This window comes from Aulonocara stuartgranti, assembly GCF_965226115.1.
Source record: "Aulonocara stuartgranti genome assembly, chromosome: 23".
NCBI classification, from domain to species: domain Eukaryota; kingdom Metazoa; phylum Chordata; class Actinopteri; order Cichliformes; family Cichlidae; genus Aulonocara; species Aulonocara stuartgranti.
In genome coordinates this window covers 622,878-638,467 of record NC_138958.1, presented here as the reverse complement: position 1 = coordinate 638,467, position 15,590 = coordinate 622,878, and the positions used below count along the sequence as shown (strand labels likewise).

The following is a 15,590-nucleotide window of genomic DNA, read 5'->3' as shown; positions in this document are numbered from 1 at the left end:
AGTGCTGCCATCTCTGAACTATACATCATAGAAGGTCTCACTAAACCTTCTGGGCATGAGCTGATGGCTGGATATTCTAATAGAGAGCAGAAGTCACGATTCCATCAATTACAGTGTGCAGTCGTCCAGGTCCTGAAGCAGCAAAGCAGCTCAGACCATCATACTAACAGACTAGCTACGATGGTCTGTTTATGAAAAACCTTCCAAAAAGCTCAGTTTTTGTCTCGTCAGTCCGCAGATTATTTTTCCAAGAGTCTTGGGGATCATCAAGATGTTTTTTTTGGAAAATGTGAGACGAGCCTTTGTCTTCTTTTTGGTTAATAGTGGCTCTTTCCGTTTTTGCCCACTCTGTCTTCCTTATTGTTGAATCATCAACACTAACAATAACTTAACAGGTGAGGCCTGCAGTTCTTAGACATTGTTTTAGCCCTGTGTGGAAAGCTTTTTGACACAGGGCCAGGTAGGTTTGGATGGCTTTTTTTCCCGTAATAATTTAAACTGTCTATTGTTATTTGCCTGAGTGTGACGAATATGCAAAAAATAAAAATAAAAAGATAGAATCTATTTATATATCTGTGTGTGTGTGTGTGTGTGTGTGTGTGTGTGTGTGTGTGTCGGGGGGGACTGGCTCAGTATTTACAGGAAATACATTGTTATTCACAAGCATTTGTGCCCCTGTGCCGAGACAAAATACTGAAAGCAGTTTAGCGCGCACGCTCCACACATGCGCACTATTGACAGCGCCCATCACGTCGAATAAACAACTTCCTGGTCCGGGAAAATCTGACATTATCGCGATAGACGGGCTGATCTGTTAGTACTTCTGCACTTCAGCGGCACGGGCCTGACGCTGGAATGCAAAAGCATAAGTTATTTAGCCCAAACAAAGAACCGGGAAACGTCGGCGCACCTTTTCAGAAGTATCACAGCTATCCCTCGGGACTCCGCTACAGCCCGAGACATGAAGGGGACTCTTAACGTGTGGTAAGAGCCATGGAGCCGTTTTAGTGGCTAACGTTGGCTGGCTTTAGCATAGTTAGCTAGCTAATCCATCAACACCCGGGCTTGTGACAGCAGCTGACCAGCCAGCCGGACCGAGCTAGGGTTAGCATTAGCATATTTAGCTGACAGGCTGTTGAATTAAGTTAGCCTGGTTTAAACGCATTGTTGGTTTAGGGGTTTATGACGCTGCGTTAGTGACAGGTGACATCGGAGCGTCTTCCAGGAGTGGCAGGATTGTCTTTTAGGGTGCACAGGTGCGGTTGTTTATGTGAGTGATGTACGGAGGCTAATTGATGCTGATAACTAGCCTGCTAGCTAGCATTGGTATGTCGTCGTTGCTTGGTGCAACAGTATGGCAAACAAACAACAGACTGACAGCCACCTCCTTACTTAGCACGCGTGTGCTAATGGGAATAAATGGCACAATAATCCATGTTTTCGTTTAGTCTGTGTCTTCCATTCACGGATTAACTGTATTCGGTTAAATAAGCAACATGACATGCCGCACAGTGACTGTTTAATTGATACGTGCGTTAAGATTACTGCTGACACATAGGGTGTGTGACTGTCATTTGGCAGGCCGACAGTCCTGATGGGATCATTGCAGGAATTTCCACGTTCAATTATTTGTTTGCTTTGTTTGTCATCAGGGGATGAGACGAGATCGGTTATTTCGACATTTGCAGCTCTGGGCTCGTTGACTCTCTGTTTTGGCTCAGGATGGCGCAGGGAGGCTCTCAGCTCGACTACCACATCCTGCAGGACCTCAAGCAGCGTTTCCCAGAGATCCCAGAGGGGGTAGTGTCACAGTGCCTTCTGCAGGTACATATTGAAAGCTGCTATTTGGATTGAGACTTGTTATAATATATGTATTAGTGCATCATGTGTTTGCACTAATTCTTGCATCGTAAAAACATTGCAGAAGATATTTATGATCAGAACATGATACCTATTAATCACACTCCTTTCTGCCTCAGAACAACAATAACCTGGATCTCTGCTGCCATCTGCTGGCTCAGGAGAGTAACAGATACCTGTATGGTGATTTCCATCCCAGTCCAGAGGAGGGGCGGCTGAACCGAAATCACATGCTACACATTAGCTTGGGCTACCCAGGTTCAGATGCAAGCAAATCAAATGGAGGAGCAGGAGGAGTAGGGCGCTCCCTAGTGCACAGCACCAGTGACAGTCACATCGATCCGCAGCGACCCAACTACCCCGAACCGCTGTCAGCCCCTGCCGCCATGGCTCCTTCCCCTGGATACAATCCTTTTTTCATGAATGATCAGAGCCGCTCGGCCAGTACTCCCACCCCTCCACCCACAATGCCAGGCATGTCTCCCACATACTCTTCTGTTTCACATTACACCATGAACCCTATAACAGTCACTCTTTCGCAAAGCATACCCAACGTCCCACAAGCTCTGCAGATCCCTCCTGGACACTACGCAAACAACACCAACCCAAGCCTGTACATTCGACCCTCGCCATCTCAAAGCCCGCAGCCAGCACCCTGGTCCTCCTCAGGTGCACCTGTCTATCAACATCAGCAGTCCCCTTACAGCACTCCCACATACGGCTCACCTTACAGCTCCCCACAGCATCAGGTCCAGGCGCAGCCCCAACCGCAACCCCAGCTGCAGCCCCAGCACCAGCAGTATGTCTTCCTCCCTATTAGCTCCCCAACTCTTCCCAGCATGCCCTACCATCACCAGCAGCCGCCCCAGCAACAGCCTCCTGTTTACAGGCCGTACCAAACAAAGAACCTCCTTAAGAACCAGATAGAGATTACTCTGGAGGGTCCGCGGCCTCGCAGCAATTCACCTGTGCACACTCCTCACCCCCAGGGACAACTTTACATGTCTACCAGTTCTTCGCCCAGCTCCCCTTCGAGGGGCATTGCAATGAGTGCAGGTCCGCAGTCGTACCACCCTGGGGTGTACATGCAGGGAAGACCTCGGCCTGCCTCGTCCCCTCAACCGGGGCAGTCAGCCTATACGTTCAAAATCAAAGTGTCCCCAGGAGGCCAGGCTCAGAGGCCCCCGAGCTCACCACCCGTCACTGAAGCCGAGCCTATTCTCAACATAGTAGACCAAGGGGCGCACAACGCCGCCCCTGCACCCATCCTGCCCATCTCCGCTCTACCGGGGACTATCACCAGTCAGTTTCAGCCAATGCCCAGACGTTCCAGCTCGGGCTCTGATGACTATGCCTACACGCAAGGTAAGGGCTTCTTGTTTTGGTTTGTCCATCAAAATCTTATATTTCAATATTCATATCATTTTATATATGTTATGCTTTGCAATACTTAAGATCTCGCCTGTCATGGGTTTATTAAGCAGCGTGACAACTTCTGCTGCTCATTGTTTGGACAGTGTGGTTGCAGCTGCACCTTCAGCCTTGTGATATTTTTTTACTGCTTTGTGCTTGATTGTCCTCTTTAAGTATGTTTGGTTGTCTGCGTGTTGTGATGAGAAAAGGTGATTGTCAGCCTTTTTCTTTTTTTAATTTAAGGCTGCATGTTGGTCTTTTGCACGTGTTAAGTACACATGACACTGCTTTCATGTGATTGTAGTCTTCCCCACGCCCTCTACCTGCACCACTTTCAGGCTTATAGCAGATTGGAGTCGCAGCAGAGCATTGCAGCTTTTCTTTTCTTTTTAAAAAAAGCCTTTTTGTGTTTGGTGCGTTTCCCTTCAGCTCTCCTGCTCCACCAGCGGGCGAGGATGGAGCGTCTGATGAAGGAGCTGCGGCTGGAGCAGCAGAAACTCGAGCAGCTGAAGGGTGACGTCAACAACATGGAATACGATGCCCTTCAAAGACGCTTCCGACGAGTCAACTCCACCAGTCTTATCCCCCGAGTAAGGCCTGAACGTGTGCTTGTCTTACATGTCAGTCTTTGTGTGCTGCTTCACTGACCAAAGCTATAAAGGCAAGCTGTGAAATGATCACTGATTTTATTGATTATTATTTTATTCACTGGGAACTGCTTGATTATTCTCCCAAGACCTTCGTGGCTGCTGCTTACCTTGCAGAGTTTTCACTTGACTTCATTTTCGTTGATGTGCTGAAGGACTTGTCTGTGCATGTTTGTGCAGTATTATCTAATCTCACCCGCTGCACACGCCTCACCGGTCCAACACCTGCAGTGAATGGCTTTTTGTGGTGTTAAGGTATATTGCCACCACTTTGTGGTGATATGTTGCCTGTAAAAACACCATATTTAAGGAGTATTAGAAAATCACTGAGACGGTCAAGCTGGTGTTAAGACTGGTTTGATTTCACTGCTAATACATATGAAAGTGGAGTGCGAGTGTGGGAGTGGGCTAGTCAGACCGGCTCGTGTGCTTACTGTCTGCAGCCTGAGGAGATGACCCGACTACGCAGTCAGAACCGACAGCTTCAAATTGATATTGACTGTACACTGAAGGAAACAGATCTACTGCAGTCTAGAGGTATGTACGCATCACTCGCACACAAATGCATTCCCACACAAAGCTTTGAAGTGTCTCTGATTTATTTGAAAGCACTGATCTTGAAAGAGCCGAGGCCTGAAGCAGACGGTGTCGGGTCCAGAATGATGGACGAGTATCCGCTGCAGCGCATGCAGATGCAGGCTTGTGAAATGACTGGCCGGTGCGTTGCAGGCCTCGGGCTGATCTGTGCTCGACCTCCACTCTGGGCCCTGCGTAGTATTTCGCTGGCACATGATTCTTGTTGATTCTGCAGTTGAAACACTTGGCCTACAACACAGCGTGTGGACATTAGTTCCAATCCTTTATCTGTTTAGCAGGAGTGATGATGATGATGGAAGCAGCACACTCTCAGGGACCGTTTCCTTCAGGATTCATTTGGCTGTGTTCGTCTGACCCTCTGCTTTGCAAGATGTGCTGCAGAGAGCAGCCCCACAACTCGATGCTGCCACAACACACTCCATGGCACATTGTGTGTCTGTGGATGTGACATAAATGTTGGCCTGTGCGATCAGACGTTTCGTTCAACAGGATGGCAGCAAATCACAGTGCTCGTGTTCACCTGTGCCAGCACCGTTAGGAGTCTGATACCTAATTTTCTAACAAAGACAAGATTATCAGTGCCGTTAATTCAAGATAAGCTCGTGTGCCTGTGAGATGTGGCCTCATGTTATTCATGTCACATCGTGAGATTCTTGTTGTCCTGAAATGGTAGCTGTTAAAGGTAAAATTAATTTGACAACACGCAAACATTTTACATAAAACTTGTTTACAACTTTCTTCTACAAACTCGAGGACTTTGCTTACAGAGAAAATCCAACAGTTATTTAAGTAAACGTCTCACCAGCCTGATAAAAGCAATCACAACATGTGTGAATGTGTCATTAATCTGTAATCTATCATTTCAGTTCAAACAATCGTTGTGAAGCCTGCTTGTTTGTTGTTTAACGATTCTGTGTGTGTCTGTTTTTCTTTGCTTCAATTTAATATAAAAATCTTTGAGAAAAAATATTTTCCTATAGATGATAAAACACTTAATTATTTGTCATCAAACAGTTAAAGCAACAATTACTTGATGCTCCCAAAGTAGGATAAGACGTTTCAAGTAGGCCTGCACGATGCTCGTCTTCTTCCAGGTGTTTGATTGGCCGACAAGTTGTTGAGTAAACTGAGTCTTTGTGACAGCTGCCTCTGTCTGTCGTTGCCTGTTGGGACAGTTCTGGCTGAAACAGGCTCTCTTTAAAACAAACTAAAGCTTTCTGTCTGATCTCTGCAGGGAAGTTTGACCCCAAAGCAATGAACAACTTTTATGACAATATTCAGCCTGGTCCTGTGGTGCCACCCACATCTGGAAAGAAAGGTAAGCACTTCTGCAGAAGTCAGAGACATTTTAATATTTTACCAAGGTGCAGATTTGAGGCTTCATTCAGATCTTTGTCTCACTTTGGTCTTAATTCTTACTGTTTGGTCTGTTCATGCTGACAGCTGTGAAATTAAATGACACAGAGCTTTTTATAAAGTGCTGCAGATGCATAAAAATGTGTCCGTTTAAACATGTGGTTGCTCGGCAGCATCGTGATGCGATAGGTGTGTAATTCAACTATAAACGAGTTTTTGTTGCCTTAAGATTAAAACAAAAGTCTTTTATAAAAAAGGATTTTAGGAAGATAAACGTTAAAATCAGGTCAGTTTAGGTTACTTAGTTGCTAGGCAACGTGTCGACATTATATCAGACTCAACTGAACTTTAGTGGATAAAAATCTGATTTCACTGTTGTGAAATTAAAATGCTGTGTAGCTTTTCTAAGGTGCTGTGGTGGCCCCACAGCTTACACGATCGCCTCACTGAAACCCTTTCGAGCATCTGGAGTTAAAGTTGGCCAAAACAAACATGCGGCACTTCCCACACTACCCACCCAAAAGTAGAACTGGCTGTAGTGCAGGACATCCACTAATTGGAAAGTTGGTGGTTTCTTAGCTTCTCCAGTTTGATAGCAGATACTGATCCCAGAGCTGCTTCACTCACATTCGATAAAATGATAGTTTAGCGTAGACAAAAGGAGTAGAGTAGGAAGGTGCTGTATGAGAAGCAGTTCATCTAGCATCATAATATCTGATGTAGAGAAAAACCTTCAGGGCCAGACGATGCACCTGTTGCTCAGCTGCTGAGTGTAGCAGGACCTCGGACAGAGATGTAAGATTCGCTCTGCGGTTTAGTAAATGCATGTTTCTGTCAGGTTTCACCCTTGGGCGATCGTGGCTCAAGAGTTGGGAGTTCGCCTTGTAATCGGACAGCTGCCGGTTCGAGCCCCGGCTTGGACAGTCTCGGTCGTTGTGTCCTTGGGCGAGACACTTCACCCGTTGCCTACTGGTGGTGGTCAGAGGGCCCGGTGGCGCCAGTGTCCGGCAGCCTCGCCTCTGTCAGTGCGCCCCAGGGTGGCTGTGGCTACAATGTAGCTGCCATCACCAGTGTGTGTGTGTGTGTGTGTGTGAATGGGTGGATGACTGGATATGTAAAGCGCTTTGGGTCCTTAGGGACTAGAAAAGCGCTATATAAATACAGGCCATTTACCATTTACCATTTGAATGATTACCTGCATTCGTTTTAATGCAGCTCTGAGTTGCAGCCTTTCATTACTGATGCGCATGTTTTACCACGTGAATGAGCTTCTTTCTTTTTGTCAGAAGGGACACAGGCCTCGAAGCGGGTGCCCCAGACGGACGAGGACTTTGAAGGCGCCCAGTGGAACTGTGAAAGCTGCACCTTCCTCAACCACCCTGCACTAAACCGCTGTGAACAGTGCGAGATGCCACGCTACACCTGAGCTTACGCACTGTGCTGTATCTCCACTCCTGCCTCATCCCTTGCAAATCCCTGGATACTATAAGCCCCGCCCCTCTACAGTCTGCAGAATCTGTGTAGAGGTCTCATCCCATCAATCAGTATACGTCCCCTCCTACCTGCTGAGGAAGAGCCACTTATCCCTCTCGTCCTGCTCTGGTCCCCTACTCCTGTGCACTTTGACCTTTGTTTTCTTTGATGGATAATGACCACGGAGGGCTGGAGCTTCCGGCGGCAGACATGTAAGAGCATACTGCGGCTCAGACGGCGGGCGCAGCAGGCTTCAGAGATGTCAGAGCGCTTTAAGGATTGAGGAGGAGGAGCTGTGGTTTACCTGGCGACCATTCCATGCAGAACTAATGACTGCCCTGTTTACACTGTGCCCATTCCCGAAGTACAAATGGAGACACTTGTTTTATCCAGGACCTCCAGCTCCCCCATTCTGACAGTGGAACAATGAAAGCAATGAGTATATAAGTTGTGACTAATGCGAAATGTAGACTTTACACTGTATCTGGCTCTGTATGAGAGCTCACTGAAAGAACACTAAAGACACTTGCATACGAGTATGTTCCTGGTACTTTTATGCATATTATTACCACCCTGTATTATGTGTTCAACAGATGTTGATTTCCTGTGCAAATGCCTCAACTTGCTGTACTTAATAAAAGAGCTGATTCTATGTGACTTGATCCTGCGCAGGTGCAGAGTTTCTCTCCTTCCCAAATGAAACACGCACGATTGATTTATTTTCTACTACATGTTTATTGTGTTTATCAGACCAGTGGGAATTGTAAATGCATGCACACATTCATTTACTTTGATGTTGCAGGAGGGAGTTCATGAACGCTATAAAGGAGCTTTAAGAAGACGCCCGTTACCACAGCACGCCGCCGTAGGTCGTCTACCTCGCGGTCCTCGTTTCACTCTACACAGCACGTCTCACTCTGGCGTGCACCTTCGCTCAGACGCTAAAACCGAGTCTGTTGCCTTTTTCAGCTACAGTCTAGGGAAGCAGATGTATTTTTAATGGTGCCTGTTGAGAGCGTTTCATTTCCTACTGAGAGGGAAGATAAGGAGGCATCACACGGGTAGGTCTGTGAGCACATGCTGGGTGGTATGATCATGCACACTGGCTCAGCAGACGTGGTCATTTGCCCTCTACCTTCCTACTGCTGTGCTTGTAACTAACAAGCTTTATTATTTTATTTATGATGCAGTTTCCTGAAAAAGAAGGTATGACTGGGGGTATTTGAAAGGTTCTCACAGCAGGTTTACTAAAGCCAAGACTTCAGGTGATCTCACGATCGGCCGCTACTTTTAGATCGCCCTCTGACACTGATGCTGGATCTTCTATAGTGTAAAAGCTATGATCCGGGGCCGGGCAGCAGCCTAAGCAAGGATGCCCAGACCTCCACAGCCCAGCCACCTCCTCCAGTTTATCCTGGGAAATGCTGAGGAACCTCTTCAGCTCGACTCCTGTAGCTGGACATCTTAAACCAGCGACTGTCCTCCCTACGGAGGGCTCAGGTTCAAACAATTCAATTCAATTTTATTTATATAGCGCCAAATCACAACATAAGTCGCCTCAAGGCGCTTCATAGATACAGAGAAAAACCCAACAATCATATGACCCCCTATGAGCAGCACTTTGGCAACAGTGGGAAGGAAAAACTCCCTTTTAACAGGAAGAAAACAGAAGCTAATGTTTGCAGTCTGTGGTCATGGATACTTGGAATTCCAGGGAGCGATCTAAAAATAACAGCTGTGCTGGAAGCTTTGTGGGCGTGTCGCGGGTAAAAGGTAACTTTGAACGTTAGATGACCAAATTAAATTCAGGCAATGCTTTGGATTTTTTTTTATAGTTTTGTTCTCAGAACTTCTTGATCGCATCTTGTAAATCAGGTTTTGTGTAGAAGACACTCGTGAGTCATTAACTAGGATTGTGTTACTTCCACCCGTTTGGAAGGTGTTAGCTGTCTTAGGTAGCCTCTGTTTGTTTATTGACCCAGTTATAATAGACACAAGCAGGACAGGACAAATGCAGTGAGTCCAGGGAGCTCCGTGACATGCTTTCTCCGATATATTAAAGTCTGCTGGCAGCAGAAGAAAGCTTGGCCAGCCTCCAGTTATTGTTGCGTCTCTGGGGAAATGTGGCATGTTGCATTCTTTAGGTGTGCCTCCTCAGTTTGTCATCCTCAGGATATCACTTCAAAAGAATGTCTTCCTCTCTACATCTCCTTCTCTTCTCTGATTGGCTAATTAGTCCATCAATTCCTCCGGGTATGGGGCCAGCGAATCCATCTGTTCACAACACACCTTGTGTCCAGAACTAAGACCTACTGGAGTTACACTTAAAGGGGACGCAGGATTATCTGACCGGTGGCATTCGCTCCCAAATGAAAGTGCCTCGCTTCTTTATATGACTGGATTCGCTGCCAACCCTCCTAAGAGACCTCAGGGCTTCAGTCCAATGAGCAAGGACAGCATTTCAGACAAGTTCACAGTATCAAATACAAGAGCTCCTTTCCAGTCCTGAAATTTTTAATGAGCATTTTTTTTCCTATTTCTGGTCTGGTTGTGCGATGTGTAACAGAGGTGCTATTACTAATGTGGACACTAGCTGGGTGAGGTCCCAGGTTTCTCCTCTTGTCTTTTCAGTAGTAGTCTTCATAGTTTTTGGGGTTGAGGCAGTAGAGGAGGGCGCCTCCGAAAGAGAAGATGGTGGATCCCCATGCCAGGCCGTAGCCCCAGTTAAATTCATGGTAGATCCTCAGACTGACCGTCTCTATGAACTTGATGGGGAAGAGAACCAAGCTGCACACTTGGAGCACAACTGCAAGAAAAACAGACAGTTCAGACGCAAGATGCATCATTAAAGTTGGGGTCTTCCTGTGCACATTCGATGAAAATGTATTTTCTTTACATACCTGCAGAGAAAAGCATGACGGCCACAGGCTTGTAGCAGCGACTCCTGGAGCCAAAGCACAGGGAGAACAGCGCCACGAGGAAGGCGAGCAGCGTGAGGGCTGCTCCCCCCAACAGCAGAGCCAGGGTGGCGATCTGCCAGTCTGAGACGAGCACAAACACAGGGGCAGAGAGGAGGGAGAGGGGGAGGGAGGAAAACCGTGAAATCACACTGAAACAGAGAGTGACACAGGTAGCTAAAAAAAGGTTACTCTGGAGAGCCGTGTCGGCGCTGCTGACAGGAGGGGGGAAGCGGAGAGACAAGATGAGGACGGATAAAGGGAAGAAGACAGAGGCAGCAGAATAGGTCACAGGCTGCAGTGGTTAGCCACAGTAACAGTGCAATACTCAGTCCCTCAAAAGTAAATAACACTGGTGGTGAATCGCCACAGTGTAAACACAAACTATTTGTGGTTCGGAGGCTGAGCGATGGCGGCGATGGCTCGGAACGTTTCTGAGCCACCGGGGACCCGTTGGCGGGGTGCAGATGAGGAATGCAAACCCTCAAACTGAGCACAGCCCTTTTTCTGGCACGAACACGCGCCTGGTTACACGTGCACATTTCCAACAGTCCAGTAATGGATCCCAATGGAGCAGAAAGGTGACTCTGACAATGAGTATATCCCTGTCGGCTGATGACTGCTCAGCAGCATCCTCAGCATCCCATCCACACTTGAGTGGAAATAGCTGTCTGCCCCAAACAGACGCAGCTGTGAAAGGCAGAAAAATACGATCGTAGGCTTCTTCTTCTTTTTTAGATGCCTTGCCTTTTTCTTGAGAAAACAGTTTTTCTTAGTCTAAATTAGCCACGGGACACCAACTGACTGTTGAGAGACAATATACGTTATTGTTTAGAGATTAGGGGTCTCTTTCATTGCTTTACTGTTTACTTGCGGAAACAGGAGGTCTGCATGTAAACAGGAGGAGGATATTATGATGAAGCATTTGATTACACAGGAGGAAATCATTTAAAGTACGGTGGGTGGAAAAAGGTAAACATCAAAGCATAAAGGGGATTGGGCTCTGTATACGCGGCTCAGTATTACAGAGTGTGGAAAAGTTTACAGTGACTGACTAAAGTTTATTTAGTCTGTTTTTAGTACGTGTACGAGGTATTGTTTATTACGGAGTCTGGGAAATAAAAAAAGATTAAGCATGGCTGAGAATACTTCCTCTCTGCTGAGGCAGAAAATCATTAAAACAGCAGAAGAAAGTGACGGAACATAAGCTGCTTAAAATACAGTTCCCACTCTTGTTGGAGGGAAATTTTATTGGAGGGGCCAAGCCGCTCAAATATAAACAAACATCAACCACTTCTGACCAAATATGGCTCAGGATTTAGAGTTTAAAAAATGGGTCCTGTCACCACAGGATGCTGGAGCGAGCCCACAAAAAGCAGAGCACCACTTTTCCTTTAGCCTCCCTGCTTTCACAACCACAGCGACCCCCTCGCTGCTGCTGCCTCTCAGCAAAGAGGGAGGGTTACACTGACTTGACCCGCAGCTGTCACAGACCCATCACTGTTGAGATACTGTATCTTTCCTGGGTCATTTTGGTGCCCGCAGCCCAGCCGGCGCGCAACTTTATCATGAAAACAGCAGGATGCAGAAAGTCATCTCATCTCAGAATTGGAACGGATCCTGTTCGCTGTGCGAGAGACACAGCCAGAGTTAGGGTGCTTAAAGGCTTTGACGAGCAGGAAGTGCCAAACTATTAATCTGAGCCCTGCACGATAACAGATGGAAAAGGAGATACAGTACACAAGATCCAATCTGAGCATTAATTATGGTCCTCTGTACGGATGTCAGGAACTGCTGAAGTGTTAAGCAAATAAATCCTTCAAGGCCCCCGATTCAGTTGCTTTGTCTCAGACAACTGTGGAAGATCTGTGTCACAGAAGTGCCTCGAGTGTCTCTCTCTCTCGCACTGTCACACAATCTCAGCCTCACTCTCTCAAGGCAGCAGGATGAAGGCCTGTTTGAAGAAGCACCATCTTCAATCGGAGGCTCCAGGTTCGTGTCCTCTGTGTCGCTGAGCTGAGGCTCTGTCCCACAGAGCCGGTATGTGGCCTGCACAGTTCTGTGACCTCCCGTAAAGAGGAAGCAGGCCCCCAGAATGGGATAGCTAACATATTACATTATTAATACGCTTTGCCATCACTGCATCTCACTGAGCTGGACGTGCTCACACTCTGGCTCCACATTGATATCCTGATCTCGCACCACCCTGGCATGAACACACTGCTGCTGCTGCATTCCTGGCTCTATGTGGAGTCTGTAGCATTTATACTTGACCACCGGCAGCTCCTGACTACATGTGTGTGCGTGTCTGTCTGAGAGAGAAACACGCAGACAGGATAACCTATATGCATCTGCACAAACACTAGAGCACGTAATGAGGCCATACTTGATGTCTACCTTACAGCACATTATTACGGTTTAAAGAGAACTTTGTGCAGAACAAGTTCAAAACATCTGAGCTGCTGTTTCAGACTAACAGGATCTATTTAATGCCCGAAGCATGACACCAAGGAAATATCGCGGGTTGATGAGGGGAGGGGGTGGTTAGAAACTGATTACTGGGATTCAAATCAATAAGCCCTAGCCAAGCACGAGCCTGAGGAAATGGGAAGTTCACTGTGTGCATTTACTGTGGTATGCTGCTGCTGCTGGGAGCTGACACGGAGACTACGTGTCTTTATATGGCACCAAAGTGCACTTTGTCTGCGCTGACAGAGGAGGAATGGGGCCAGAGTGGCCCGCAGTTACTCATCTCAGACAGAAAGAAAACATTTTGTCAGACTAACAAAAATGCAATTCACCAGTCAGCACGCAGGAGCCGCTCAGAGACAGCAGAAACACAGACAGGAAATGTTAGACAGTCTGCTCAGGGATACAGCAGGATAAACCCGTGTAAGCTTTAGGCACATTTACAAGAAAATTAAAATGACAAACCTTCTCTGTGAGATCAGTTTCGACATTTTTTTGCTTTTATTGTGTTGCAAGATGGATCGTCATCTACAAACTGTGGCTTGAAAGCCTGCCAGTGCGTTAGAAATGTCATAAAGGGCTGTTGCACTGCTTTACATATGCAGTAGATATTTTGCACAGCGCTACAAACACTCAACTAGCGATAGGATCAATTTTCTGAGAGTTCAGCCAGCTTCTCTCTTCCTTTCTCTCGGTGGATTAGTAGCTATGATGGAAATATGAAATGCTTCTAGAAAAAAAAGCTAAGTGAGGGGACTCCATAAAAAATTGTTTTTCCCTAATAGAGAAAATTTCTGGAGTGTTTCAGCTTGTTTCCCTGGTTACTAATCTGCAGGCATCTGGATCTCGGGGGAGTTCTCTGCTCTGAGCTGCCCCTGCTCCTTGGCCGGTGAAGAAACCCACACAAAGGCTCATTTTGATCGCAACAAAAGGCCAAATGAAACCCCAGCTGGACCGCTCCTGGCGAGGCAACATTCCCACATCATTCTGTGGCGCACTGAGCAAACGCTTTAAGCAAAAAAGAGTCAAACGGCCTAGAAAGAAACCAACGCGTCTTATTCATCAGACTTGTGAGACTTCACTTTTTCCTGTACTCGATTATTTCCCAATTGGACAGCAGTGCGCAACACACCGTTCTAGATCCTATTTCATGCAGAAAATGTCGGCACTTTAAATTAAACAGGCAATAGCTAATTATAAAGTAATTAACATCTAGCACTCTCTGGGGTGATGTTTTATAATTCTCACCCACAGAACAGATTGGTTCAGCAGCGCACTCTCCGCGGGGACCCTTTGTTATCCCTGAGAGCTGTGCATCGCACTTCATTTGAATATGAATGTAGGTGTCTGTCTGCGCCCACAACCCTGCGATTTCGAAGGTGAAGCATCCCTTAAAACTACAACACCCAACTGGTTTAAAACTTTCAGCCAACATGGTGGCACGTCACGCCAGCAGCCGCCAGTGTTAAGCGTGTCTGTGCGGGCACATGAGCGTCTTTCTCACCCGTGGCCAGCGTGCTGTTGCAGGACCAATCCTCGGAGCTGACGGGCTTCCAGCAAGACGCCCACAAGGACAGGGAGTACTGATCATCCGCGGTGACCCACGCCGGGCTCAACATGGCACCGACATCCAGGCAGAGAGCGAGAAAGACGCACACAAGTCCCACCAACTTCAGGGGCGTCAACGCCGTCACCCGCACCTCCTCTGTGCCGCTCACGGATGAAGCCATGTCTAAAGTATCTTACTCATTAAATAACAAATAGTAGCAAAAAACAATGAAACAAATGCGGGAAATCGCCAACCTTGAACCAGTAATAACTTGCGGTTGTTCCCTCTTGAACGCGCACAGTGTGGTGGCGAGCCTCCGCTCACTCTGCGTCCTGAGCCCAGAGGACGCTGCCGCGGTGTGTGCTGTGGATCCGGCGCTCTGCCGACGGAACCGTGCCACGGAGCTCTAAAATAACGGGGCTGCACCTGCTGGGTCCTAGTGCCAGGGTGTGTGTGTGTGTGTGTGTGTGTGTGTGTGTGTGTTCTAATGCTCTCACTGATAACCAGACAGATTTATGTTTCCATATTCAGATATTTGGGGGCTCCCAGCTGTTGTGGTCCTGCTCTTGATTTGAGATCAGTTAAATCTGTGTGTACTTATGTTACAGACCTTAATGTCACGGTACTGGGTCGTGTGACCCAGTGTTTGAGTTTTTATGTATCTTTTGTATTAATTTGGTTTCTAGTTTAGCTCATCTAGTTAATTTCTAAGTTGCAGTTTAGTCCTTTGTGTCTTAGTTGTTTCTGGCATCTCCCCCTGTACTGTCTACCTGTCATGTTTCATGTCTGTGTGGTCCTTGTTGTCAAGTTCGTGTCATGTCTGTCTCCATATTTCCTGTTTTATTTTGAAAGGCTCTGGTGTTCTTGCTCATTGCATTTAGTGCCCCTGTCCTGTCATTAGGTTCATGTGTGGCAGCTGTTCTTCCTCATGTGTTCCCCTGATCACCCCTGTGGGTATTTAGTCTGTGTACCTTCCCTCTGGTCAAGTTAAGTGTTTTTCAGGATTCTGTGCAGTTCGTGTTTGCCATTTGGTTTATGTTGTTTTTCATGCAGCCGCACGATGAGGTTCCGTGCAGGTCATGTTCATGTCTGTTTCGTCACGCCATTTGGTTCACAGTTTCCATGCATCTGCACAGCATTCTGTTCACAGTGATCATAGTTTTCCCTTTCAGTCGTGTTAGTGTTTTTCCAGTTTAGGTTTCTGGTTAGTTGCCTCTCTGTCCCTGTTATGTTTTGTCTACTCCCCTCTATATCAGCCCAAATAAAGGC

The 15,590-nt window shown here is 47.0% G+C and overlaps 2 protein-coding genes across 2 annotated transcripts; one reads left to right on the top strand and one right to left on the bottom strand.

Moving 5' to 3' along the window:
- The first annotated feature begins 706 nt into the window (after window positions 1-706).
- tab3 (TGF-beta activated kinase 1 (MAP3K7) binding protein 3) lies at window positions 707-8,008 on the top strand. The gene is made up of 7 exons (XM_082524851.1): window positions 707-984; window positions 1,653-1,824; window positions 1,980-3,225; window positions 3,703-3,863; window positions 4,364-4,457; window positions 5,752-5,835; window positions 7,160-8,008. The coding sequence occupies exons 2-7, from the start codon at window positions 1,723-1,725 to the stop codon at window positions 7,297-7,299; spliced, it is 1,827 nt and encodes a 608-aa protein (XP_082380977.1). The 5' UTR covers window positions 707-984; window positions 1,653-1,722; the 3' UTR covers window positions 7,300-8,008.
- A 53-nt stretch (window positions 8,009-8,061) lies between these two features.
- tmem47 (transmembrane protein 47) lies at window positions 8,062-14,680 on the bottom strand. The gene is made up of 4 exons (XM_082524852.1): window positions 14,576-14,680; window positions 14,277-14,504; window positions 10,247-10,387; window positions 8,062-10,152 (listed from the first exon to the last, which is right to left on the bottom strand). Exons 2-4 carry the CDS (start codon window positions 14,500-14,502, stop codon window positions 9,974-9,976), a joined length of 546 nt encoding a protein of 181 aa, XP_082380978.1. The 5' UTR covers window positions 14,503-14,504; window positions 14,576-14,680; the 3' UTR covers window positions 8,062-9,973.
- Window positions 14,681-15,590: the final 910 nt, after the last annotated feature.